The sequence below is a fragment of the Trichoplusia ni genome, chromosome 7, assembly GCF_003590095.1.
Source record: "Trichoplusia ni isolate ovarian cell line Hi5 chromosome 7, tn1, whole genome shotgun sequence".
Classification (NCBI taxonomy): Eukaryota; Metazoa; Arthropoda; class Insecta; order Lepidoptera; family Noctuidae; genus Trichoplusia; species Trichoplusia ni.
The window spans coordinates 14776360-14804272 of NC_039484.1; the positions used below are offsets into that span (position 1 = coordinate 14776360).

Consider the following 27913-nt stretch of genomic DNA (forward strand, 5'->3'; position numbering starts at 1 on the left):
TGTTTATTTTGAAGGCATAATGGTAGGCATGTATGTAACTAAACTATGCGGATTAATACAAGACCAATAAAAGTTTCTTATACTCGTACTATAATAAAATGTGAAGACTTCAATTTTGCTACGCCACTTATGACTCCCGCTACGCAATTAACTGGCTACGCGCTCTTTAGTGCTACGTAGAAAAGCACAAGCTACGCCGTAGCCACGAGAAGACTATTATAAACCTGGCATGTTATGTTGCATACCTATTTACTCTGGTAAGATACATGTCTATTTACTGCAGATAAAAAAAGTATATTAAAAAATATTTTTAAAAATCTTTACTCTCTTTACATAAAATATTTGCTTAGGACTTTTTTACGCTGTCTAGGTAACTAAATAAACAATCATAAATTAAGGATATAATAATGTAAACTTACAAATTATCAGCTAGTTGCCTCGCCGCTCTTTTGGAAACTATATTTAGATCACATACAGTGACAGCTGGAAAAGGCACGTCCCAGATGGCACCTTGAGTACTCTCTATTACCTAAAACACGTGAAGACGTCAAAGTTAATTGAAATTTTATTTATTAGTCTAAGGCGGAATGATTTACTTTTATATTGATAACTTTTTATGGATCTTTTTTTGAAGTGGCCTTACGGTTATGTGAATGAATTTGAATGATGAATGAAAAAAGTGATCTTTCATATTTTATAACTTTGGAAGATTCAGTAGGTCCTTTTGTTGTGTGACAGGCATTGTGAGGAGTCCTGGACTAAAAAATATTTCGGAATATGCAATTTCCAAACCACAGTGCTTAACTCTTCCCTGTTTTGGAAAAGACCTGTACTCAGCTGTGGTATATTTAATCTGTTGTTAATTTTCACTGAAGAAGAACCAGACCCAGCCATAAACTTCTGCATTGATAAGGAGTTGAGACTGTTGAAAAAGTCAGTAGGCGTTTGTATCTTTTAGCAAAAAATAAAATAAAATATTGTATGTATGTGCAATCAAATAGACATTAAAGTAATTGTGTTGTACCTTATTATTGTTTAGCAAACTGGACTTCACAATCAAGAAATCTCTAGAGCCAATTTTTATAGATATTCACAAAAGCAATTGTTATTATTTAAAATCAAACGGCTGTATCTAATTGATATATTCTGAATAAGATATCGTACAACCGTACTTTATCTATAAAAGAAATGATTACTGAAGATACCATACCACTAGCAAATTGTTTCTTAAGATAAATTCTCTTATGACAAAGGTCATCACAAGAAACATTTACCTATTAAAAAATAAGAATTAGCAAAAAAAAAATTATCTCTAGATTAAACATAAAAAATGTTATAGAGTCAAAGGATCCCATTCCCTAATTTTTTTGGCTAATTACTACATTCACGTTTTTTGTACACAATATCCAGACTTCAAAAGAGACTCGACGCCCCTGAGTTTGTTTCGGCGTTTCTTGTTAGGTTGTTAGCAACTTTAAAAATGTTTATACAAGTGGAAATGATGACATCAAAACTAATTTTAATTAATTATGTGATTTAATGACAGTATGTTAAGTGATACAAAATACACATTTTGACAGCAATAATTGCACTGGTTACAATAGTTGATTATGAATGACCTACTGGTAACAAAGTACATGTATAAGCCATTACTTGAATCGAAACGCAAATAAAGGACAGGGCTAGGTTGGTACTTATCAAGTTGACCCAGACACTCAATAAAATTACACATAATACACGTTTTTTCTCCACGGACCATAATTGGAGCGCTTCGAAAGAAGTTTTGCGACGGTATAAAAGGATAACATCCACTGTCTTCATCCTGAGCAGCACTAGGTCTACACCTATTACTAAATACTTACAGTCACAATGGGGTTCTTGGCATACCACCTATAAGCGGTTACCACGAAGTATGCTGCGAAACCAATGCTTAAGAACACGGCTACTGCCCAGCCAAATCTAAAACCAAAACATGTCTTTTATAACATATTAGCTCCAGAGAATTAAAAACGGTAAATGAAGTCAAGAAGATTCAGTTTGATTAAACAGCGAATCTCCGCAACGGGTGGATCAATTTTAATTTGGCTAACATCGATTCTCGTATCGAAAAACGGCTCGAAAATATTTAGTTACTTATAAGTAGACGAATACCTATGGCTTATAGTCACACATATATGATCATCGGCTCTGAATAATTCCATGCTGTTTCTTGTCCTAACCATTAATCTTGTTTCTGCTATATTTTTAAATCGCATAATAGTAACTGCCTAATCATTCAATTCTGTAATTGATAAAACAGCTCAAAGTCACGGAGGATAGCTAGCTAATCTTGAAGGATAAGTTGATGCTCGATTAAAGTATAGTCATTTTGTAAGATAACGAAAATATTTTGGATCCGTGTGGCAATCTATACCTAATCCCTTTCATTACTTGAATATTAATTGACTAAAGTGTTTCATAAGAAACTAATCGTAATTAAAGTTAGTGTCATATAAATAATTTTTCATTAGGATATGCCGAGATCATATGTTTTACTTTTTAAGTTTAGAAAGTCAAAAAAAATAAGATTACCCTAGGCTCAAGGCACGGCTTTAATTCCTAGTCACTTAAGCTTACTATCTTTATAATTAAAAAGCCTATTACTTTAAAAATAGGGGCGTTCCTAAATTAGTCGTTTTTGTTTTATCCCTAATTAAGTTCATGTTCCTTTTCAAATTTACAATTTGATAATTACAATTCAGAATATTAGGCATGACACAAACCTTTCAACTATATTGTAGTCCTCCATCACGATATACTTATATCCATGTAGATCAGTCCTCTTACAGAACTCCTCGAACTTATTCAGGCAGAATCGTTTTTTCGACTCTCGATCTTTGTCCAATTGATCACTGTACACAAAACCTTTCGCATTTTCAGAGCTCGAAGATTTTACAGTTAACTGTACCATATTTATAGCTTCAAACAGCGTAGATAGGGTCTGTTTGCCGTGAGCAAGTGTTGGTGATTTGTTCACGAGCCAGTAATTATAAACCTAGATCAATCACAGATAGTGCGACCACATTAATAAATATTTAAGCGAGTGTACGCTAATGACAGTTCCACAAACTTGATGACCATTAATTTTTAATCATTATTTATAATTTTTCATGGTTTTATCAATGTAATTTAATAAAACAATGTTCCTGACATTAAACATGGCTTACCTACTGACCTGCTTCAAAAATATGGTCATCAAAAACTTGATGTTACTGGAACAATTTTGTTAAGGTCAGAGGGTCTAAATTGAAGGTAAGGCAAATAAGACTATACCTATACATTAGGAAGTACCTTTACAAAAATGTTTTCTACCTCGGTAAAATTAAATATTTTACTTAACATCAAGTCTTCCCCTAACATCAATTTTACACATGGTCTTGTTTTCGTCGTCCGTTTTGTAAGAGCTCATGTTTTTCTTTGATTATATATGAAGATTTATTCGAACATTCAAAATCTTTTAATACAGCACATCGCGATCCACTGTTCGTCATAGATCTCCCAAGTTAGGCCACATTCAACAAAAGTACCAGCGAATATTGGGCTCAGATCATTCAAAGACTACGATATTGATAAGGCAATCCTATCTGCACACAGCGAGCCATTTGTGATGACAATAACAATTTAAACGTAATTCTCTTACCAAGGCTATGGATATTTTAAAGAATCTTCAGGTAATGTTTACTTAATTAATTAATTTAATTTAATTGTCCTATTCTCCCCGTGTTTCATTCCTAAATAAGTTTACCTTCATGCAATCTGAATTTTCCGGTGACTAGTTTTAAATTATATGAAACTACTAGCTGTCCCATCAAACGTTTTGCTAAACAAATGAGTTGTAAAGAAAAAAAAATTAAAGGTGTGAATACTAAAAGTTTTCTGATTCAGAGACCTACCTAATATGCATACATAATTGATTTCATAAGAATCGGTCGAGCTGTTTCGGAAGAGTTCAATTACGTACATCATGACAAGAGATTTTTTTTAATTTACAGATTGTAAGCAAAATATCAATGAGTTTACTGATTGAAAATATTACATCTGAAATTAACTATAAAACTTGAGACAGTGATTATTGTAACCCAGATAATTGTATCATCCAGATAATTATATTAAATTATTCTTGCTTACCTTGTTCACATAGCAATAGCAATAGCATGCTAGATACCTGTTTGTTATAACTACAAGGCAAGGTTAATATCGATTAACCTTGTTTCATACTTTAAACAAAACAAGTTTCATGGGCAAAAGCACGACGACCTTTGGCTGACATTGTATCTCGGCCTGTGTAGATTGTATAGTGATCATGTATCTCCTTGCTCCTTCTTTGTTTCGAGTTATCTTGCACACAAAGTTAAGGCTCTAGGCTGTCGGACTTCAAGAACAATCCAATCGAAGATTGCAGTTCAATTCGATTGCACGCCGACTGCAACTAAACTGCAATCGGACTGCATATTTTTTTGCACTCCTATTTCAACTGCAGCTTTCAAACTGCACTTGAATTGCAATTTTCAGTTAGATTGCATTTGCGAATGCAGAAAATGCGGTCCGTCTAGAGCCTACATCGGCACGTACTGAAACTGGATGGATGAATATAGGTATTGGCGTTTTACTCACGCTACTAGATAACCTATAACTTTAGAATCAAAGAACATCTACCAAGTTATGTATCCTGTAACTGATGCTGAGACAGAATTATATACTCGATAGTATCTAAAGACAGTAGACAGTACAAGTTTGTTAATGATCCAATGGTAAATAGCCCTTAATAGTTTAAAAATAAAGTAATTATCCGACTTTCACATCTCTAAATCGGACTCTGGCACGTCATCTACGACTGAGGGCTACATCAATGCATGTCGGCAACCATCGAAAAATTCTACTCAGATTTTAGTTTTTTTCTGAAAATATAACACTGTCGCCAGAAATGGTTTAAAATTGCAGTATGAGAATTGTTAGAATCAAATTTTTTGTTTTTTTTTTATTTAAATTACCATTAATAAAAATTTAATGTACCTTGATGGTACAGGTAAAGCACCACACGATATGCATTGGTGCTAAATGTGTTGTTAATCATATCGGTATATACAAAGTACTGTCTAATAAGCATTTAAACTATGATGGATTATGACACTAGACAATGAGTATGGGTGCGGAGTTAGGAGACAAGTCAAACAAGCGGTTGATAGTACATAACTGTGTTTATTACGATATTCATAATCGATACAGAGAACATTTAGTACTTAGAAGGTAACTTACAGCTACTAGAGTCGACTTCACATAAGTGGTTGCGTGTCGTTCGTGTGTGACAATGACTAAGTTAGACCACTAAAGCTGCTCGTACCTAAGTACTATGAGTTGTACAAAGATCGTCGTTCAAGAATATTATAAGGTGAAATGGAATCTATAACTAATAATCTATTTCTATGGATGTGAAATGCTCTGGTTAGTTTACTGCAAACGTTTCATATCAAGTACCATCGCACAAAGCTTCAATGCGAGTCAGAATCATCCTGTTTAGCAAACTAATTGCCCAATCCGACTTAACTACAATAATTGAGAGAATATTTTAAAGTACACCGATAGTACACCAAGGAATAAGAGAATATATGTTCTTATAAACTAGAATCTGTTATATTTTGGTCAACTATAATACGACCAATTATATCAATACATATTATATCAAGAATCAAGAGCTGGTTAGAGTAATACCGGCTAGAATGACAGACAGAAATATATTGTAACACTAATTAGAAACTACGATACAGACAATCAGCAATTCTCTTTCTACTCGAAAATAAGGAGACCAAGAATATATTGACTGTTGTTGACTTATTTACGGTAACAATAAATAATAAAACTATAATTAAAATTTTAAATAAATTCAAATTAGAATTGACGGCATATAAACAGTAGATTTCAATATGTCCAGTTAAATTCAAGTTTATTATTATAAATAAGTATCTTATGTGACTATCATCATTTTTATTATGTTATACATGAAAATTCTTATTACGATAAGTAGATCTTTTATGTTATGGGATAGATTAAAATGTCATTTAAAATATTATTACTTTATTATCTCCAAAAAATCTACAAGAGTACCTAAAAATCACATCAATACGGTACGCTTATTTATACGTAGGTATTTTATAGAAAAATGGTAAATATTACTTCGTAAAGTAAGGTAAGGTAAAGATGATTACTTCGACAAATAACTCTAGTTCACTACACAGTTATTATAAGGATTAAGAGTTGAAGGAATTGTACAGCTATGATGTTCCGGACGTTACTAATGCCGGATACCAATACCAAAAAATGCAGATACGACTTCAATTAATATCCCTTCCAACTATGTTTTAAAAACTTTAAGCAAAATACATGCTTAATCACAAAAAACATTAAAATGTTATTAAGAAAGCGAGCTCCTATTTAAGTAAAGGTACACTCCCGCGCATTGCGACTGATCTTAGTTCAGCCGAAAAGTATGCACGGAAAAGTACCTTAAAGAATGCTACAAAAAGGCATACCGCGAGTCTATATAAGTATTCGGTGCCATTCATCATAATATAATAATACAATAAGTATAAGCACAGAGAATAACTGTAGACATTTATTGTATATGTTTTACATCGGCTATAAGATAACTCGCTTACTTAGGCGACCATTACTTCCCTATCAATTTACTTCAGTATCTTCGATTACTTATTGAAACGGGTAATTAGAAATCGGTAATCATTATTAAGTCACGCTACAGTAGTTGCAAAGCCGCATAAACAACTGACCCTGAAAGCCTATTCGGTCTCCTCGGCGCTCGCGTTCGGGACGTTGGGGGGTTCCTGCGTCGTCGGCGTTGGGTTCTTCCTGAAATAACACAAACGAATCCGTATTTAATAAAATACTTTTAAACGCAATTTCCGTCGTGTGCTTGTGAATAAGTAGTAATTATGAATTACCTGTCGCCGTTGAGGAACCGTGCGGCGGATACGTAGCGTATTGGGTCGTAATCATCCGAGGTCGCTGCTCGCTGGCGAGCTATCGCGCGCATGTGCTCCCGGAAGGCTGTCCTCATTATCGAATTGTCCATCGTAATCGATCGGTCGTTCACAGCTTCGCGTACGCTTTCTATTAGTTCAAAAAACATATATTAAAATATCGGCCCAACAAGCACAACCAAGACCAATGAAAAATGTGTTGTGTTTACAATGATTTCAAATAAAAGTTATAAGACTAATAATAACTACTCAAAATAAAATAAAATACTAAACTAATAACTTGATGTGTGTAAAATAAAAAAAAATAATAATCAAATTTAGAGGTGCGGCGCAGACTTACGCAGAATTAATAGGACTGCCTGTGGATCGAGTCGGTTGGAGGGAGCGGCATCGACCAGAGCATCGGGGCTCTTTTAGTCGAAGGTGATGATGGAATTGAAAAGTGAATTGAAACAACTATTTTAGAACGGATTTTCTCGTCATAATACTAATTAATTTACACATGACGTCTCGATACTTAGTAGCGTAGTAGGGGGCAGTCTGGCAGGGGGTGACTTACAAAAAGGAGTCACTAATTAGGCTTGTGAATCACAGGTTTTTTGTATTACAGTATTTTGATGTCTTATAGAAAGAAGTCACACATCATGACAATGCTATTTTTCCTTTTCTTTTATTATAAAAAGATATAGCTAACTCATACTTTGTACAAACAGCCAGCTGGTCGTTGTATTTTTGCATCTAGCGTTTAGCAACTTACATAGCAAAACGTAACATGTCTTCTAATAATCGTATTAAGTCTGTGACACATTAAATTCCTTCTTCCACAGGGCTGGGGTTAGTACTAGTGAAACAATTTTATTGACTATTGCAATTCAATAATAATTTTTCGGGTTTATTGGACTTGGTTAGTTTTAGGCGTGAGCTAACACCTTACATTTTCACATGTGTTTTTTAGTTAGTCTTGAATGTATTTGTGCCTTTATTAAATGTAATAAACTTAAATGATGATGCTTTAGATGAAATTTTATAACTAATAAATAAAATAGTGGAGGCGGCAAGAAACGCCCACGCTACGCCACTGCTAATACCTTTGCAAGGATCATGATCTACCTATGCAAGTTTGTACAAAAGTGGATTTTAGTACCAAGAATTTTTATTCTTATATTTTTTGGGGTTTCACAAACATTCAAATCTCATGCAAAAAACTGAGAGCAAGAATATGGTGATCACCGCTCCTATACGGGGATCGAACCCGCGACAGGTTAACAAGCTTAGCGCGTGGTTACAAAATGCACCGGACCTTGGCGTGATCAAATATAACACTCGGATATCCATGCAGTTCGACTAACTTTTGGTACCTATGACTATACATAATCATGATTCCTGTAAAGGTATCTAAACGAAAGAAGTGTAAAATAATTAATATTATTACCAATTAAATCCATTTAAATTAGTATTTTTAGATGAGAAATACAGGCTTTATCAAATGCAAGTGAATTGTTTACGTAACATAAATAGGCTTAATGAAGTGGTACATACCGTTCATGAAAGCATCGAGTGTGGTGGGGGGTCTAGCCTGGCGCAGACAGCGGCGCTTGCGCGAGGGCATGCCGGACAGGTAGGCGTCGCTGTAGGGCTCGGGCAGCTCGTTGCGCTGCGCCTGCTGGTCGCCGCTGAACACCGGCACCCACTCCTCGCCCCAGTGCTGCACCAGCGCCAGCGGCGGGACCAGGCCGCCCGCAGCCGCCGCGCCGCCAGTCGGCGTGCATTTCTAGAAGTATTAGTTCTTCTACCCACAAAATGCTGAAGCAATGCTAGAGATTCCTCCCGAAACAAATTTGAGGAGCCAATTTCCTCGCAAAACCATATCTTTATTTTTACTTGAGCTAACATTAGCACTGACAGTAATAAATGTCACACAGATTCACCAAAATACAATTAACTATTCCTAACTAATAAAACAACCAGAGTACCAAAGGCATACTATGATAATCTGGTGGTGACAACTATGATCGACAGGCACTATCTGTTAACCTAAGAAATCACCAGCTCCATAATAAATTACTCATTATTTGTTTTAGCCATGTGAGTAAAGTTTAAAGAAATTAGGCCTTTTTATTACCACAAAAAAGGAAGAATGTATGCAGCACAGCACAGTTAATATGCCTTTTGACAGAATATGAAAACTAACACTGATTGTGATCAATATTAATAGGAAGAAAACAATCAACCGTAATTGCCACTATTTAAATGAAAACATCTTCCATTTGGTTATAATAATTTAAACATTGTTATATAATAAACTAATTTTGCACGCCTTATTAAAGATTTGAAGAATGTCGGGAAACAGAATTGCCTAACCTAAATTGTTTTACAATATGTAGAACAGATGTGGTCACCCAATAAGAATTAACCAACAAAAATATGGAATATAAAAAAAATGGTTATTGATTATCAGATATTGAATAGTATTAAAATACCTAGTTTGCATTATAACCAATGTTCATATTGAATATATTTTATATGAGTACCACAGCTTCGGCAATAAAAATTGAGTGGATTTATGTTTATAAACAAAAGAGCAAAATGATATGTTGTCTATATTATAGATACATATATACTATATGTGCTATATATGCTTTGGCACCCTATATTCACTGCCAAACTGATATAAAAACAACAACACAACCAAAAATGACAATATATACTTTACAAGCTACTCGTAGTAATAGTAGTGGTATTTGGTGTTTATAGTATTACTTCCAGAGTAACGAAGGATATCTGATTTAAGTCGATAATCAAAACATGACTAAAATGTATCCACAAGGTCTTAATATGGAATGAAAGTTACGTCAAAATACGCCCTAAAGGTGACAACACAGTTCCACTTCAAAACAAATAAATATACACTAATATAACTAGGAATGGGTGAGTTGGTTTTAATCATATCTAGCTCAACAGTCAACACTTCTAAGATCACATTCATAAAAGAATTACAGAGCATTATAGGCACTAACGTTACTACGACCTATAGTACACCTATGCACCTAGAAAGATTATTGATTACCTAGCCTGAAACTGAATTGGCTGTGAGATTAAGCGCCACAACATTTCTAGCATTAGACAAAGTTCACTATTTAGCAATGAGCAATGCATCAATCGCTACAAAATCTATTTAAATTTAAGCTACTAATATCGCGTTACAAGTATAGAGGGTGGGTGAAAAATAACTCAATCTCCGCAGTCAACAAAATTATTAATAGCAATGATTTTGTCTTACCTCATCTTCGACTGAGAAGTAGTGGTTGTTGGAATCCAATGTTTTTATCGTAAACTCAATCATTTTTCACGAAAACATGAACGCCCCTTACAAGGCAGATAATTTGACGCGTGCCTAAAAACAACAAAAACCACGTTTAAAGACTTTGCTTAGAGTCCACTCAAACACTGAAAGTACAACGTAACATTTATTGCGATTACTCACGCCTATCACAAGGAATTTTTAACTTAAATTGCTGACGATTTAAAATAATTTTTAATCGGATCCGAGTATGCATTTGATGCCTGATGGTGACAGCAATAAAAAAGAATGTGTTGCCAGTTGTTAGTTAATAATTGAAGAAACGAGATAATTTTAAAATAAATGTTTTAGTTAGTGAAAACAAACTGAAAAATCAATATTTTAGCATAAAGCATGACTTAATGCAATCTATTTCTTTTGATATAATGTAAATTTATCATTTTCCTAAATTGAAACACCTGACGCAAATCAATACTTGCGCAGATCAATAAAAACTATGGAGCCTTGTGCGCAGTCCGTATTTTAACAGGTTGTTATTACGCAAACTTTATAAATGAATTCATGAAATTAATATCTCCACCTTTATTTTAATTTCGAAATGGTTTAGTTTGATGGAACTGAGATTCCCACACCGTACTTGTACCGACACAAAAATCAACCGATTACAAATTACTTTTCCAAATGTCATGAGCCTTTGACCTTTGAGAAAGTCCTTTTAAAATTATTTTTGATGCACAAATGGAAGTCTAATTCTTAATCATCTGGTGGTGCCTACTTTGTTAGCCACATAACATACATATTTATTAACTGATTTACCAGATATAATTTTTTCATGCGCACCTTTTAGTTTAAAGAAATTTCAATAAGTTATGCACTACTCCGGAAAATACCTCAATTACGCGTTTTTTAAAAACTATATTCTTCAAATCTATTTGTAATTTTAAAATGGTTTCTGTTTATAATTACAAAAAAATATAAGAAAATTACTTACACTTATTTGTAGTTATTTTATCAAACAAGTTTCGTGTTCAAGCTTATAAAACTCAAAAGTTTATCAATATCGGCTCTTTAGAAAAAAACTTAAAACCGAAAAGAGAACGTAACAAGAAGTAACATTAACGTTACAAATATTAAAACGGAAAGGTTTTCGGTAAGATTTTATGGAACATATTGAATTTTAACACTTTATATGCCGTAAAAATCAGACACTATTACTCCACTTGAAATGAAATAAACCATAGACGTCACTTGTAAAATTTTTCGTTGTGCTGTTACACATGCGCCCTAAGATAAATTGTCATTGAGTTTGTTCTAGATGATTTCAGTGGTTGGTGTTTCGTTGGCTTAAGACGAAATTGGAAGAATAGAAACAATCCAAATACAATTGCAAAATATACTACGTACTAGTTAAAATTCATGAAATGACTTTTGATTTCAAAATAGTAGTAGATCAACGTCACGTGCCAATCAAATCTCTTTCGAATTCATACATGTTAGCGTCATTAAAGTTTGTCTTTGAAGATAGTAGCCAAAGCGTATTTTTCTTGTCACAGGAGACTGCGAAAGGCTTTTTCGGCATTTTTCTCCAAACAATAGCTGAAACTAAAATAAAAACTTATAGCAAAGGAACCTCTCTATCCGAGTCTATGCGTAAGTGTCACCTTTGTCACTGTTGACATTGACGTTACATGAAATGTCAATGTCATGTTCGCCCTTCGGTAGATTAATGTTTATCGCTTCGCTTTACAAACTCAAACAAAAGTCGAAACAATATTGGTAATATGAATTTACCGTATTGGAGAACTTCCCATGAAGCAAGTACGGTAGCCCGTAGGCCTACGACGTGGCTTTAGACAGTTATCACATCTAGAAAAGTTATCAGGTGTGCCGGTTTCCACAACATGTCTTTTTTATGTATTTTAGCATGTGAATCTTTTGACTGGGGTCAAACTCCAACGGTAATAGGTCTCTAACCTATTACTGGACACTAGTTCTTATACACAAGTCTGGTGGTATTCAAATTTTTGAATTTTTTTGTTGTGAGTATTTTATGGTATTTGAAATGTGTTATTTATTTATTTAACAAAATATAGATGACTAACAGCTGTACACATCTGGAGTGTTATTAGTATCTTTATTCACAAAGTAACCTCACCTTGCGGTGGCATTGTTTTCAGAGGATGTCTTTTCTTGTTCTCATAACTAAGGATAAAATTGCAAACTGCAGTTACTGATACAAATACATTACTGTGTTGCTAAAAGTCATCAACTTGATAAGACAAATGATGTAAAATTCAAAAGAGTCTTATATTTGCCTCCACATGCAAATCATCTAACCATTGCAAATAAATGAGATGCAAGTTTAGTCTTGGACAATATTTATGAGAATTTTGCTGCTCCTGGTCTATTGTTATACAAATTGTATTATTTTTCAATAAAAGGCTATAAACCTCTTGCCAACTTAACATATCCAAGTAACTATTCAATAACTTGTACTGGTTTGAGTTGAATTTTATGAGACAGATTTTCATACACACAATAAGCAACTAAGCGAGCAATGGCTATTGGGGATTGAGTTGCTCCATAGAAATTTCATCTAAACTGAATTAGTTATAGGTTTTTGGTGATTCTTGGTATATTTTGGTGTTTATTTATTAATCTCCACTAATATTATAAAGAGAAAAACTTTGTTTGTTTGATTGTAATGAATAGGCTCATAAACTACTAGAACGATTTTAAATATTCTTTCACCGTTCAAAAGCTACATTATCCACGAGTAATATAGGCTGTATTTAATTTTGAACAAAAATAGGGTTCCGTAAGATATTAGGGTTTTTCGGATACAGGGTGTAAAAAATCAACCAAAAAAGTTACTTAATTTGCGTACCCTGCCTAAACTAATAAATAAAATATATAAATGCGGACAACATCACATACATTGTTCTGAACACAAAGTAAGTTGCCAAAGCACTTGTGTTATGGAATTCAGATACAACGAAGGTACCACAAACACCCAGACCCGAGACAATGTAGAAATGTGATTTTTACATTGACCCGACCGGGGATCGAACCCGGGACCTCAGAGCTAGCGTCACCTTGAAACCGGTGCGTACGCCACTCGACCACGGAGGTCGTCAACTATTAAAGATAGAACCATAAAATGTTCTAAGTAATTGTAGATCTTATAAATATCTACAAAAAAGTCGGCGGCATACTATACCTATCTATGTCGAGTGAGGCACAATAACCATTTTTTATTGAAAAATCTAGATTTTTTTTGGACAACATTTGAACGCGTTTATTTTACTCATGCTATTAATCCTTTTCAAATTAAATTATTTCATCACTAAGTACAGTTGATTTAGTTAATATTTGGTTTTTGAGTGATTAAAATTGGACGTTTGGTTCTGAAGTTATAGCGAAATTAAAATATTACCATTTCTGCTGCACGGCCCGTTGCGAAGTAGGCGTTACTAAGGCCCGGTGAGCCTTACATCGAGGACGCAGTGCACTACCCCCAGGAATTTTTAAATTTTCTGAACCCCGCTGGGCTTCCACCTCATGAACTGTCGTTAAAAGTTGGCACGCCGATAATGCTTCTCAGAAATTTAAGACCCCCCAACATGTGTAATGGCACGAGACTTCTTATAAAGGAGCTAAAAGATAATTTAATAGTTGCGAAGATTATTACCGGGCCCTGCAGCTGGTGAATTAGCTCATATACCAAGAATACCCATGATCCCTACTGATTTGCCTATACCCTTCAAAAGGCTCCAATTTCCAGTAAAAATTTCTTTCGCACTTTCGATAACCAAACATTCAAATTAGTAGGAATTGATTTACGAAAAGAATGTTTTACGCATGGGCAACTTTACGTTGCCCTATCACGGGTCGGGGCTCCCGACCATCAGTATATTTTGTTACCGGAAAATAATAGTTGTGTATAGAGAAGCTCTACAATAATAGCTTAAGTTTTATGTCCTAAAACAACGGGTTCTACAACTAACATCCACAGAAAGAAAATCTGTTCAGCCTGCGGATAGTGACTGCTTCGTCGATGTTAGTGTCGGTGTCCGTGAATTGACCGGGGAATCATTTTGTTTGCTGACCGTGACTTTCCTGGGTAGGCTTTTTGCAGCGGTAACCAATACCCACGCGGGTGGAGCCGCGGGCGACCGCTAGTCTTTTATATTTTCAATGACATATTAAAAAGAAATGTCCACTGCAAAACTTGTTTCAAGTCCGCATGGTTACCAGCACCTCAACAGCAAACTGCTATAATCATCTTCACTTCCCTATTGTTGACAACTTCTCCCATCAATATTTAGAACAAAATCTGCAACAAGTCTCTGTTACATACATAGGATCTCCTTAGAAAATAGATCTTTTTGTCCCAAGGACCTACTTATGGTTCATCATCATCAACATCATCCACAGCCTTTATCCTTCCACTGCTGAGCATAATCCTCCCCTTTCTCCCTTATTCGCAGCTTTGAACTGATTGCAACTAGTAGATAGGTTGAACCAATATAATAATAGTCATGTTTAAACTCAAAACAAACACAAGCTCATATTGTATTTTTTTTTATTTAAGAACTTTGTCGCTTAGCGACAACACCGTTCTAATTATTACAATGCTCATATTGTTACAATACAAGTTATACAACCCTGTGGTCATACAACCAACTAAGTTTCATTATAACTCTTTTTATATGAAAATTGACTGTCCGAACTCCGAAGTAATTGTTTCCAACTCTCAACCCAAATAGCTTCACTTGGACATTGATAAACTTAGGAGCCCGCCCTCCAGACTACACAGACTTTGTGCTAAACTTTAGTCTGTTATGATTTTGGTGCATGTGAATGTAAAAAAATAAAGGAATTTAATGTTAACCTACTAATAGTACAACTAAGTGCATATTAACTAATTTTATCTCAGAAGCTCTACGATTTCAACATATTTATTTTTTATCAACAATGGGGTCTCTAATAATTGCAATTTCACCTTTAGGCTGTTGCGCATTATTTTGTCAGTTAGGTACATTTGCCTATTTAATCGAAGCTCCTACTATGTTTAATACGAGTAGCCACATGACTAATACTAATACATCACATAACGAATCCGTTTAAACGTCATAAAAATAAGACAAAATGAAGCCCATGTCGCGCGTCCATATCGTGTAGATTCAACAAATCTCCCTCTTGATACAATTATTAACTTAGCAATTAGGGTTGCTAAGCGAGCTCTGTCCACGGCAACGGTTAGGGTTGGTATTTGAGAGGGGTGCAACGCCATAGCCTGAAGTACGCTTAGATCGCCTGCTGTTGATATCATTACTGACCTCTTCGCTAATTATTCGTGAAACGATGTATTTTTTACTTTGTCACTAGTTATGCTCTTTTGTCAGAAAAATTACAACCTTCATTAACTCTAACAGTATTTTAAATGTATTAATTCTCCCCACATAAAATTATTGCCCAGAGAAGCCTTTATCATAAACCATGCACAACGGGTATTCATTTTATGAGTTGTGGTAAGTAGCTCTGGACCCAGGCACTGCGCAACCCCCTGGGCAACGACCCACCGTTAGCCAGACTTTGAAGCATTCAAGGATGATCACCCTTGCCGGATACTTAAGTATTTGGGACTGGACCTTGCCTTGACAGGAGTCGAGTACTTCAAGAAGCAGGTGTCTAGAATTCACGAAATAGAGGCCTGTGAAAAAATATTAAAATAGTTATCTGACTACAAAGTCCAAACATAGTCTAAATTTAATATCTTTATGAATATGGAGTTTATTAGTATTTTAATCAAATGCATCTAGCTACCAAAATTAAAAATAGCGAAGATTTTATTCAGTCACCCTTAACTGAGTTTCAATATAAAATTTCGTAACATCATAATTAACGACGCAACTTCCCCAAACCCCAAGCATCCAGACACCGGTCTATAGCGCCAGACAGTCTACATAAGTACACATAGGTACATTAATTAAACAACCCCTTTCGCAAAATAAACGCAGACATGTTTGTGATGGACATAGGGGTGGTATTTGGCGGGTACTTGATATCCAATTAATAACAGCGGGGAGCTCCGCAGCCCTGCCACTACCATGTGTGTGTTGCGCAAATGTTTCAATTTTCTAGCTCCCTTTGTCGGCGATAATTTGCTAAGAGCTATACTAACAGCGCATGCGTCCTACTTAATTACTTACAAAGCTATACATGTAGAGACTTAAGCCTCTCGAACCCCTCTGATTTGATATCAGACAACCCTATTTCATGTCATTGTTATTTTTTTTGGATTCTCCGCAGCTAAATTGCAAAAGCGGAACGCTTCTGAATTCGTTATTCTGTCTGTCCGTAAGTTTGTCACATCCACGTTTGACCAAAAGTTTTACAAAAACGCTGTTGACACTTGAAAAGTAGATGTACTTATTCTTAAGTTTTTCATACAAAAATGCGAAACAAAACAATCTATTTTGGGGGTTTCTCACCTAGTAGATAAATTTCAACAACTAATTTCAAAAAGGATGAAGAATTTAATTTTGTTACAAGATATTTGAAGCGGTAAGCCATAAACAAGTAGTCTAAAGAAATCAACAAAAGCTGTGACAAAAGCTTTGTAATTTACATTTAAATTTGCTAAATGTTTCACATGCTGGTGCGCTCGCCCTTACACCAGCATAGCAGCTTCAACTCCTGCCTGAGGTTAAATTTCTTCCATTATGGTCACTTATTGTATTTCATTACAAATATACTTGCACTTCGAAGCTTCAACTTTACAAAACACCAGTTCACAATAAAAAGCCATAAGTTATAGTCGCAACTAGGAAACAAAATAGCCTGTACCTACACCAGAAATTTACAAAAGTGGTTAAACATATTTCAAAAGTATCTGTGCACTAGTATTCCTAAAGCAGCTGTACACCATCAAACCAAATGTCGCTGAACATCATCCATCAAAAGACACTAAACAGCAGAAAAAGCAAAATTAGGTTAACAAAGTATATTTGTAATGTTGCCGTGACTGTGTTAATATACTTTTAGCGCTTATGTTGTTCAGCTACTTTTGGGACAGTGCTTGCTTGACCTTAATAACGAAGCGATGTGGAGGTACATGTAATTTACTTTGCGCGAATCGAATCTCATCATCATCATCATCAGCCTATCGCAGTCCACTGCTGGACATAGGCCTCTCCAAGTGCACGCCACTGAGATCGATTTTCGAATCGAACCATTTAAATCAATAATTCATATGAAAATGAAAAATGAAAAATTACAATGGCCGATGAATGACTGTCAATTGGATTGAATTTGAAATTATTCCTATTCCCTTTAAGCATTTTGAAAATACAATAATTGGAAGTTAATTGTATTGACCTTGAGTGTGCCGTCCCGTACTGAATTTACAATTATTGTGTAGAAAAATGAAGGTGATCGTTGTTTCCTTCATCGATAGCCGATGAAAAATGTGTTTTCTTAGCATAGTGTTCAAAAGGGAGAAAGAGGTGAGGTGAAAAGGAAATAACAAATTCAATAATTTAATTAAATGATTATCTATGTGTAAAGCTTAAAAAAGCCGTACCTATGTGCTAGATAAACAGGGTTTTTTCATGAACTGTACCTATTATTAAAATATGGTCCGTTTTTTATGGTAAGCATGCTATAGCTTGAGATAGTAAAGAAAAAAAAATGTGATTCAAATATGTGTTACACAAATTAACAAACCATTGTGTTTGGTGTCAAATTAAATGATTTAATCTCATCTAGCTAAATAAATCGATATTTTATTTAAATATGTTGGTTGTAGCACTTGTAGCAGCCATGTTCGCGTCAAGATTAAAGTATGATGACATGACACCCACAGCGCCTCTAAACACAGCCACTGCTTTTCTCAATAGACTAATTATCTAATAATAGGCATAGTCTGAATGTAAACTAAACTATTTTTACCACCAACTGATGACAAGTTTTTAAATTTTGGATTATTTACTCAAATTGTACAACTCACTTTAATTTTAAAATAAAGTTTCCGAGCATCAATTCGTGTTTGATATCACTTCGCAATATTTTTTCGTAAATTCCTGCTAAAATATCAATGTTAAGTTTACGCTAAATGTGAAATTAACATCAGTGAACTGTGATGGAACATAAAATATAACAGTGACATCTATGGTTGAGTAGCTTAACTAACAAAAGTGGCGACATCTCTTAATTGTTACTTAAATTCGTTAGTAAGATACAAGACTGTACAAAACTGTCCAACACAACAACCAATCAAACTACGCTAGATGGTGTTATTATCGGTTTATCGAAGAAGAACCTCCTCATCGTTTCTGCCGCCCTGGTACTAAAACGCGAAAAATTTTTTGGCGCTTACGCTGTTTTGGAGTTGAGACAGACCTGTCGGTTACGCCGTTTTCGAACTAGAGACAAAATCTTGAAAACAGTCCCTCGGATCATATAAATAGTTAGTATGTATATGCACGGTACTACTAAAGGTGCGGCCTCATGCAGCCGCTCGACACTCATTTGCAGCGAGAAATCTGGTCACGTGACCAAATTTTAAATTTCCCGCGCTTTAAAAGTGCAACTCCTTGAGGCCGTACCTTAAATAGAACCACCACGTTGGTAAGCGGAGGTACACTGTTTTGGAATGAACACATTTTTTACCAAATATTGGTAAAACATTTTACTCCGCGTACTAGGGTATCACAATCGCGAGGAGGTCGTACGTAGCACCGTGAACGGTAACAACAACAAGGCTACCTGTTGCATTGCTTCAATATGCATTTGTACGCTACTCGACACCAGAGGTCGCTACAACTCACTCTTCAAAGTAATGTTTAATTTCCGTACTACTGTGGAGAGTGTGTTGCCGGTGACATTTTGTACCATGGAAACTGACATCGATCAGTACGGGTTGCAACTACACCGTGTACCAGTTCTCCAATAAGAAGAGGCGTAAGTTGATCTAAAGCCAAAAAGTGAAGTGTTTCTTTCCTTTCACACCGTTCGCACCCAATGGAATACTATTCTTTTCGCGTAATTTAAAATTTAATTGATATTTAAAACAACGTATCTATGAACTGAATTATTTATCATTATTATAGCTCACAAAAATGTGTATTTAGTTAATTAGTTAGTTAGTTGTGGGAGTGTAGTTAGAAAAACTACCGCCCTTCAACGCGAAACAGTAGGGCTGATTTATTCTGAAGAAGTCTTGCATTCTGATTTCAAACATACCTACTCTCATTTTATGGATTTGACATAATTGTGCCATTTCTTTTATTTAGAGCTGCAGTTGAAGTTGTTAAACTTTCAAACTAATTTAGAAAACGTCATATTTGGTCACTAGATGGCGTTCAAAGAAGGCTAGTGAGAAAATAAGTCTGTTAAACAAAAAATACAGAAATATTTACACTGCCAAAGAGATAATAATGATTGTTTTATTTTTAGCGGATTTAAATAAAATCATATTTTTGGGAATAAGGAAATTAGGTTTATTACGATAATCTTTATTACGAATTGTAACAACACTCAACGGTATATACTCGAAAGACCTTGGCCCAAAAACACTTCAAACCGGTTTTAAATGGCATTTAATGGAATACGGAAAGAAAGGAGTGTTTACCTTTGGAGCCGTGTGGAGGGCCCTTTTCATAGCTTTTTATGTTTTTTTCAATAACTGAGTTCGTTGATATTCTAAATGGAAAGAATTCTTTGCTCAGTTACATTCATAAGTTGATATTGTTTAGGTACTTATACATACAGTCATGAACATGAACCCGTCCCAAAGAATAGTTTTTGAAGGTTACCTTTAAATTGTAGTGCAGCGGTAATAAAAATCACATGTGAAGATTTATAAATTTAAGAAAATTCTCGAAAGAAGAAAGTCGATCACACACATAGTACATACTTAAACTAATAACAGACAGTAACTGTAACAACTAATACTGTTAGTTTTGGGGGCCTGGTGACCCCTCACACAGGTATTGAAACCTTTTTCGGGCACCAGTCTCTCACAAATGTTATTTTACTATTTATTAGTTTAACCACACTTGTGATGAGAGAATAAATGAATTATTATTAAAAAAAAAAAATAATATTTTAGCAGAGTGGGACATGACAGTGTACAAATACATCTGATGATAATCGCATGCAATGATTGTGCCTTGTAGATAATAACTGGGCCCCAGAATTAATTTGCCATCTTTTCGACAAGGAAAGAATAATGATATTTTGGTCTTATTAATTAAAGCGGAACCTCTGCCTAACTTTTCAAAGTATCGTAAGTTAAAAAAATGGACAAGTAAATAAAAACTAAAAGGTCTTTTGCAATAAGAACTGTGAAATAAATATTGTACCTTATTAATGACTTACCTTACCTACCCTATTTATCTAAAATTGATCATCTGTTTGATATAAAGATGACAATATTCAACGTATTTAATTGTTAATACTGTGTATGTTTGAAGTTTTGTGAAGTGCAACGAGTGCAAGCATCCTTTGAAATTAAAAAATAAATAATGTAGATCCCAAGCTCATCTGACAAGCACTGTATCATGAGTAGGTAGGTGTGCGAAACACTAGCTGTACCTATCTATATTTATTAATTAAAGTCTGACGTCAATGGGACCGGCGAGCTACCGACAAGAGCTAAAGTGGATGAGGGAGCCAGTGCATAAACTAGATAATTGAGATTTGAGGGGACGCAGTAGCCTCGAACCTTCAGCTCAACGAGTATGATAGCTGGCATCCGTCTTCATAGGTGGGTAAATAAATCACGGGCGACGCAATACTAGAACGGAACACTTGTGAGTTACAACCATCATCCAATAGACTGAAGATGAGTTCAAGGCGGATTTAGATTCAGCGGATGATTCCCAGTACCGACAGGAAGGACTTTTAGACATACGCTTATATCGTTTTTAGACGTTGGAAGGAGGGAAGATAGGCATTTGAATTGCAGTGGGATAGTTTAGACTTTAATAATACAAGCTCGCCACATTGACTTATTGATATAAAGATAAACAATAATAATACCATAACATATCGTCTTCAAAAGAGGAAACATTTGTTCAGCAAGAAATGTTTTTTTAAGGTTTCTGTTCACTTCTCACTTTTTCTATCAAGTTAGGTTTTATAACGATGTAACTCTGTAATAAGTGGGAGAACTATGTAATCCGAGTAAATAACTATTCGTGGAGTGGAAAATCAATATGTTATAGTTTAACGTGAAGTGCATAACGATATTGCAACAATGATTTCACAGAGCTGTGGGCGATTAATTCAATGTCGTAATAAAACATCATACATTTATACATTAGGAGTTTCTTGGTTCTGTACCGACTGTTATCCTAGGTCATTTTGTTTGTGCCTAAGTTTTCTAGGCAATGTCACCGACATCTTCATGGTAAGATTGTAACCAATCAATTAGTGAATTCTGTACTGACTTGTGTTAAACATTTCGGATGATAATAAAGAGTTTGTTACCAATAAAAGAAAAAGGATAATTATAAGTTACGCTAATAGGCAACGTTTGATTATCTAAAGTTAACAAATATCTTAATAATTGCGTTTTAAAAGGTAAATGAAAATAATTTTTATGCTATTTAACACTCACACGAGCAAAATTAATCAGCTAAATATCTACAAGTGTACAAAGAGATTTAGCTTTCTGATAATGAAACGGAACGGATTAAGAATAAAAAACTTTGGATGGCACTTCAAACACTTCTAAGATATACACGGCAGATCAAAACAGTAGTTTTAATGTCTCATCGTTACTCACCAAATGCGTCAATAATATGTCCAATATATAAAGACGTGGTTTAAAGATATCGTCAAGTTTATATCCAAAAATAATAGTGCAACGACATTACGAGCAAGTGAGGTAAAAAAGCTGTTTTTTTCAACCGGCTCCGGTTAAATTGAGTACCTACTTCCAAGTCATAGCTGCGGGAACCCTATTGCCAGTTTTTTCAAAGATTTTAGATAAGTGCTTTAAATTTAACAACTTTAAAATATTTAGATGTATAAAATTCCCGAGTCACTTTATATGCCTATTCAGTAGGTCTGAGAATCGGCTACTATCTATTTTTCATAACCCTAAGTGATAAGGGTTGTCCACCCCTAATATTTTGTTACCACTGTGATCATCGACTGTTAGGCGACAGTTCGCCGTGACAGCTAATTTAGGTATAAGTTTGCGGTCTTTATTATTTTACAATTGCAATTGTTTAAGCAATGGTAATCCACCTGTTGTTCAGTCTACTGATCACGACTGATTGTTCAGAAAACATAATACCAGGTACATACAGGTAACGTAACATACGCCTGATATGCCCAGAATAATAAATATCCTGCCTTTGCAATAGGTATTCATTGTTGAAGTACGAACTACAATAAAGTTTAACATTTAATGCAGTAACAAAGAGAATACCAAATTATATCGCTTGACAGCGGCTGGCGTTAGCGACCCATCAAACGTTATGGGTTAGAGGTCACAGGCGAGCAAAGAGAATAATGTAAATTAGCTCATTTTACAAAACTAGGTCGTTCCTTAGTGTTTTATTTTCAATAAACGTTTTGTTAATTAATCCGGAACAGTTCCTCTCACGGGCCTACAGACATGGATTACAGGACCCTTATTCCGCTATTTACGATTTCTGATGAATCAATGGAAATCCAATTTGATTGACACTATGGGTACGTAAAACGTTCAGTAAGGGGTGGACACACACTTTCATTAGAAAGGATTTAAAATTAATGTGTAGGAAAAACGCCCAGAAAAATACAAATTGTGACAAATTTAATGCAATTTCCATTAATTCATCGGCAATTTTAACTAGCGGAATTGGAGCCCGGAACAGTTGAACTTGTGGAAGAATAACAGCGAACTGCAAGTTAAATTCGTCCCACTTCCATAATTGCTTTAAGTATTGGTAGCCAACAGGTAGTTGTGAGTAAAATGTTAGGACTTAATTAAGTTGTGAAAATTATTTATTGCAAATCCAGGTTGAAGAATCATTAAAACAAGCAGTTTTTTTATCGTACTGGAGATTGGGAAGTTATTACCTACTTTGATCCTAAAAACGATGTAATAAAGGTAGGTTATGTAGATATCTATTCTCGATCCCCGCCTTTTTATTTAGGTCTGGCTGTTCAATGGCAGACAAATAAAAAATATATACTAAGTTTTACTATATCATAAAAAATCGCGTTAAATTTACGTCCATTTTGGACAATAAATTCAAAGTTCTTACCGTAGTGTTCCAGTTTCAATTTTATTGTAGCTTGAAAGTTTGTACTAAAATCAAGTCCGTATGGTTCATCAATACCCCGTGCCCTTCTGTTTCAAGCCTTACAAATAACTCACCACAATACATCGATAATATAATATGAGTGTGTATTAGTATGTTGATCCCCTTGAACAGTCAATCTTAAGATCTAAATAAAGTGGGGCGTCAATATTGAGTAATCAGTCGTAAGTACATAATGTTGTAAACATCTATTAACGGTCAGTAATCAATGCTACAGATATCGAATACAAACTAAAACTGATAGCTGCGGCTTTGCAATGTTATTGTCACTTAACGATGTTACAATTTATTGTTACAAAATGTTTGAACAACTGTGAGGAAGGTAAACTCTAGTTCTTTAATACTGGCTTGTGTTTAAGGTCGCAGAGCCTACCGTTTTGTCTTAAAGTAGTATTTTTGCTTTGTTGGAAAGTCACAGAAAACTACGAGGTATAGAGCGGCGTCTCTCTTCCTCATTTGTTTTACATTATCTATTTTACGAGGTTGTAGGAACTCACTTCTTTTTCTGAAAATACTCGAAAGAATTTCCATATCGTCCCTTTTTTGTAGGTACACTGCTACTGTTGCTTAAAAAGTGTAGTCTCCTGAATTTAATAGAAAAACTTTTATTAACTTCACTTCACTTGTAATTTATTTTACGTATAACTTTTTTCACGATAAAAAAACACTATTAACATTCTAAGTTAGCTGATTAAAATTTAAACAGTAGGTACGTATATATTTACTGGAAAAATCCTTTATTCTTCCTTTTTATAGGCTGGAAAAGAATCTAATTTAAACATTTGAACATGCATTGACAAAAAGTCATGTATTGTATTTCATTTTGCAAAAAAAAACTCATAAGTTTACCTCAACATGTAATTATGTATGCAGTTCAAGTTGTTTGTGTAAGATCAAATTATACTTCGAATGTATTTGCGTATATCTTTGTAAAACATCGAGTCAATCCCTGATTTAATCAAAGGGTTAAGCGGAAAAATACAGATCGTTGGCATCGAGCTGCAACAGATTTTTGCACGTAAGTGGGAATAAATTGAGTGGGTATTTTGCTGTGTGTAGGATCCTTGAAGAATTGATCAGAAAATGAAGAGAACAGGCTTGGAAGAGGGGGAGGTTGCTATGTCTTGTACCCATATTCTGCTATTTTTAACACTTATGCAAATAATTATGACAACTGGAATGCGAATACATTTTCCTTTGACATCGGTATCAATACAATGAAAGTGTTTAGGAGAACACGAATAGTGTCAAATTTAACAGAATTTCCATTCAGGTATCGGTAATTGTAAACAGTACAATCAGGGAACAGGATTAGATTGCAATAGGTTGAAACAATTGATTGTTTGAATACAAAAAAATAAATGACATTCTTACCTAAGTTTTGCCTGTGTCCGATAGACGAAATAATATTCATTGTTAAGGCGTTAAAGTGGTTTTTTTAACCACACTATATTATGTTCGATAATTGAAGCTATTAAGACGTGATTTTCAAAAGGCCAAAAACAGTGACAAGTCTGTAACAATTTTCTGAAAACTATTGCATTTAAATGGTCCCAGAGTACAATCAAGTACACAAAAATGATTTATGAGAAGTAAACTTATTTTTTTAAATCGGATAGTTACGCACAAATGGTTCAGTCATCCACCAGTAATCAGCTTTCTCTTCTCTCTGCTGGGTGTCCTCTCTTTTTGCTCCTGCGCCAGCTTCATCCAGACTCGACCCGAGACTTTAACTACATATGTAATCGACTAATTGGTCAAATAGGAAAAAACAAGTTAGTAATACGCAAGAGTAGTAATACATCAAGGTTTTTTTTTTCAGTAAGACTCTGCCCGTTGAGCACGGAATTCTAAAAAGGTATCTACTTAAACTTTACTGAACACCAATGTTATGAATATTGTAAACACTCTTGACAGCTCGTAAATCTGTATTTGTTCATCGACTTTGTTGCTGACCGTACTATTGAACTTACAAACACGGCGGGAGGACATGTAGATATTCAAGTACATAAGTTATTGACCTTGCAACATGACCTTGTACTAAGTCGGTCTTTGCCTCTGTACCAAGCAACTGCGATATAAATAATAAAAAATAAATCCCGCAGCTGCTGTTCCAAGATAACTTTATTTAAGGTGACACATAACAATGCATGTTTTTAATTTAAAACTAAAACTAACAAAGAGGTTGATGTGTTGATAGGCGCATCTTGAGTACAGTCGACTTCACTAATATACACTGACAAATATTAAAAAGCTGGAAAAAAAGAAAATGACCTCATGAATCACTTGACAGTACTAATATATTATCTAAAAACACAGCAGTACATAGATCCCAAGGAGTTCACATCTATGTATACTTCAGAATGGAATAGCATCATGGTACTGTACAATGATGGTACTTACATTAATCACACGTCTTATTGCATTATTCAGTAATAAACAACAAGAATGAATGATGTTCGATGGCGTTTACTACTTATCATGCACAACAACAGACAGGTAAATATTTTCAATGGAGCCACAGGTAAGTAAGAAACTGTGTATTTTACTGGTTGATAAGAAACTTTGTATACGAATCATGTGTAAATCTTATTTGTATACATTTAAAAGCTTAAAATGTAATTATTTCGCGTTCATGTTTGAGCGTGACTAATTATAATTTTAGATCTGTTACCGTGCTAATGTTATTCATGTTCAACGTCTCACCGAATTTGGCTAACGACTATTTTTACAACTCGTCTCGGCTTGAATTGGTAATTAGGCTTTTGCTGAATAACAAAGGCGCTCGAAGAGTTTGTTTAAACTGAAAAGAACACTTATTTACGGTGATAATTGAATATAACATACTTCTTGACAAAGAAGGTTCCACGTCAGAGCCTGTACTTTTTACGTTTAATGTAAGAATATTTTTGTGTGTAAGCGGGACGGGGCAATACAAATAATATATAGGTATATATTGCCGTTTCGCTTCAACAACGGCCGCCTTAACTGGGCATAGTAATCCCGCAGACCATTCTTTCATACATTGTTTTTCTAATTTATTTTAACGATTACCATTGACTTGGCTGCTGGACACGATAATAATATACCGGCACTAAAAATTAGCAAAAAGTAATTAAACCACACTTGAGAGGTATAACTAAATACCGGTATTGAAGTTAAGCTAAGTGTACAAATAGCTTTAATAAGTATAAGAAGTTATTTTGAAGAATATCTCACTAATCCTGGAAGTCATACTAAATAATATTCATCCATGCTGAAGGTACTACCATATTCCTCCAGCAGTGGACGAATATGGGTGATGATGAATTTATTTGTTTGAATCTCAGGCTTTACAGGTCCGAGTTGAAAAGGTATTTCTGTGTAGATAGTCTATATACATTATTCTTAGATAGATATTATTGTAACGTGCTGAATCCGATTTTAAAAGTCTCTTCGTATATTTTCATATCACGCTTCCGAAGTCGCGTCAAGCAGCTAGTAATTATATGTATATCTACCTACCTATCTACATATTATGTTAATGGTAGGATGTTCCCTACATTATTATCGAGTATTGTAACGGGGTGAAGTTTTGGTGAACAGTTGCTTTAGTTCACACGAAGCGCCTTTGGTCTTTTGTATAAACTTTCGATAGGAAAGGAAGTCCTTTGTGTAACGAACTGATTTATGGATAATCCTGTAAGGTTTACATTCCATTAAGGTTGAAAACAACCAAAACATGTGACCATCTGCCATCAGGCTGTATCTCATGAATGTTCACATTTAGCAGGCTGAAATATTACTAAACAATCTAAGGCACACCGACATTTGGTAACTACGGTAATAAATTGGATGGGCGACCATTTTTTTTAGCCTATTTACACGGTCGCCTTAGCTCGGACTCGTACTTGACGGGTTTTTAATGCACAAAGTAAAGCTGAGGAATATTTTATATCCCGACGAGTCCATTACTCTTTTGGATATCAGCCCATGAATAAGTGATGGAGTGACATCACGCGTAAGCCTCTAACCCAATTAAAAGATTAATTTGAAAGCGACCGCGCCGCCCGCTTCGAATAGATGGATTAATTATCATACCAAAAGATAACATCTACTCACATACTATTTTTGAAGGGCTCTATAAATAGTTTCGAAATAACGAGGTATGCTCCTAATGCCTGTTAGAAGGAAGCGACAGTTGTTAAAAAGAGACGTCGCATTTCTCTTCCATAATTGCGATGACCTTAATTTAGATAGAGCCAGGGCCTCAA

At 34.8% G+C, this 27913-nt stretch overlaps 1 protein-coding gene across 4 annotated transcripts in view; it reads right to left on the reverse strand.

Annotated features, from left to right (window-relative positions):
• Positions 1–11219, reverse strand: part of LOC113495563 (sodium channel protein Nach-like) — a 35632-nt gene extending 24413 nt beyond the window's left edge. For 2 of the 4 annotated variants that reach the window (XM_026874328.1, XM_026874326.1), the window contains exons 1-6: positions 10516–11219; positions 8571–10425; positions 6993–7161; positions 2763–6900; positions 1863–1959; positions 420–529 (exon numbers count right to left, since the gene is read on the reverse strand). In XM_026874328.1, coding sequence (XP_026730129.1) covers positions 420–529; positions 1863–1959; positions 2763–2950 — 395 coding nt within the window. In that variant the 5' untranslated portion in view covers positions 2951–6900; positions 6993–7161; positions 8571–10425; positions 10516–11219. The other 2 variants (XM_026874327.1, XM_026874329.1) reach the window with 2 other exon arrangements.
• Between the last annotated feature and the right edge of the window lie 16694 nt (positions 11220–27913).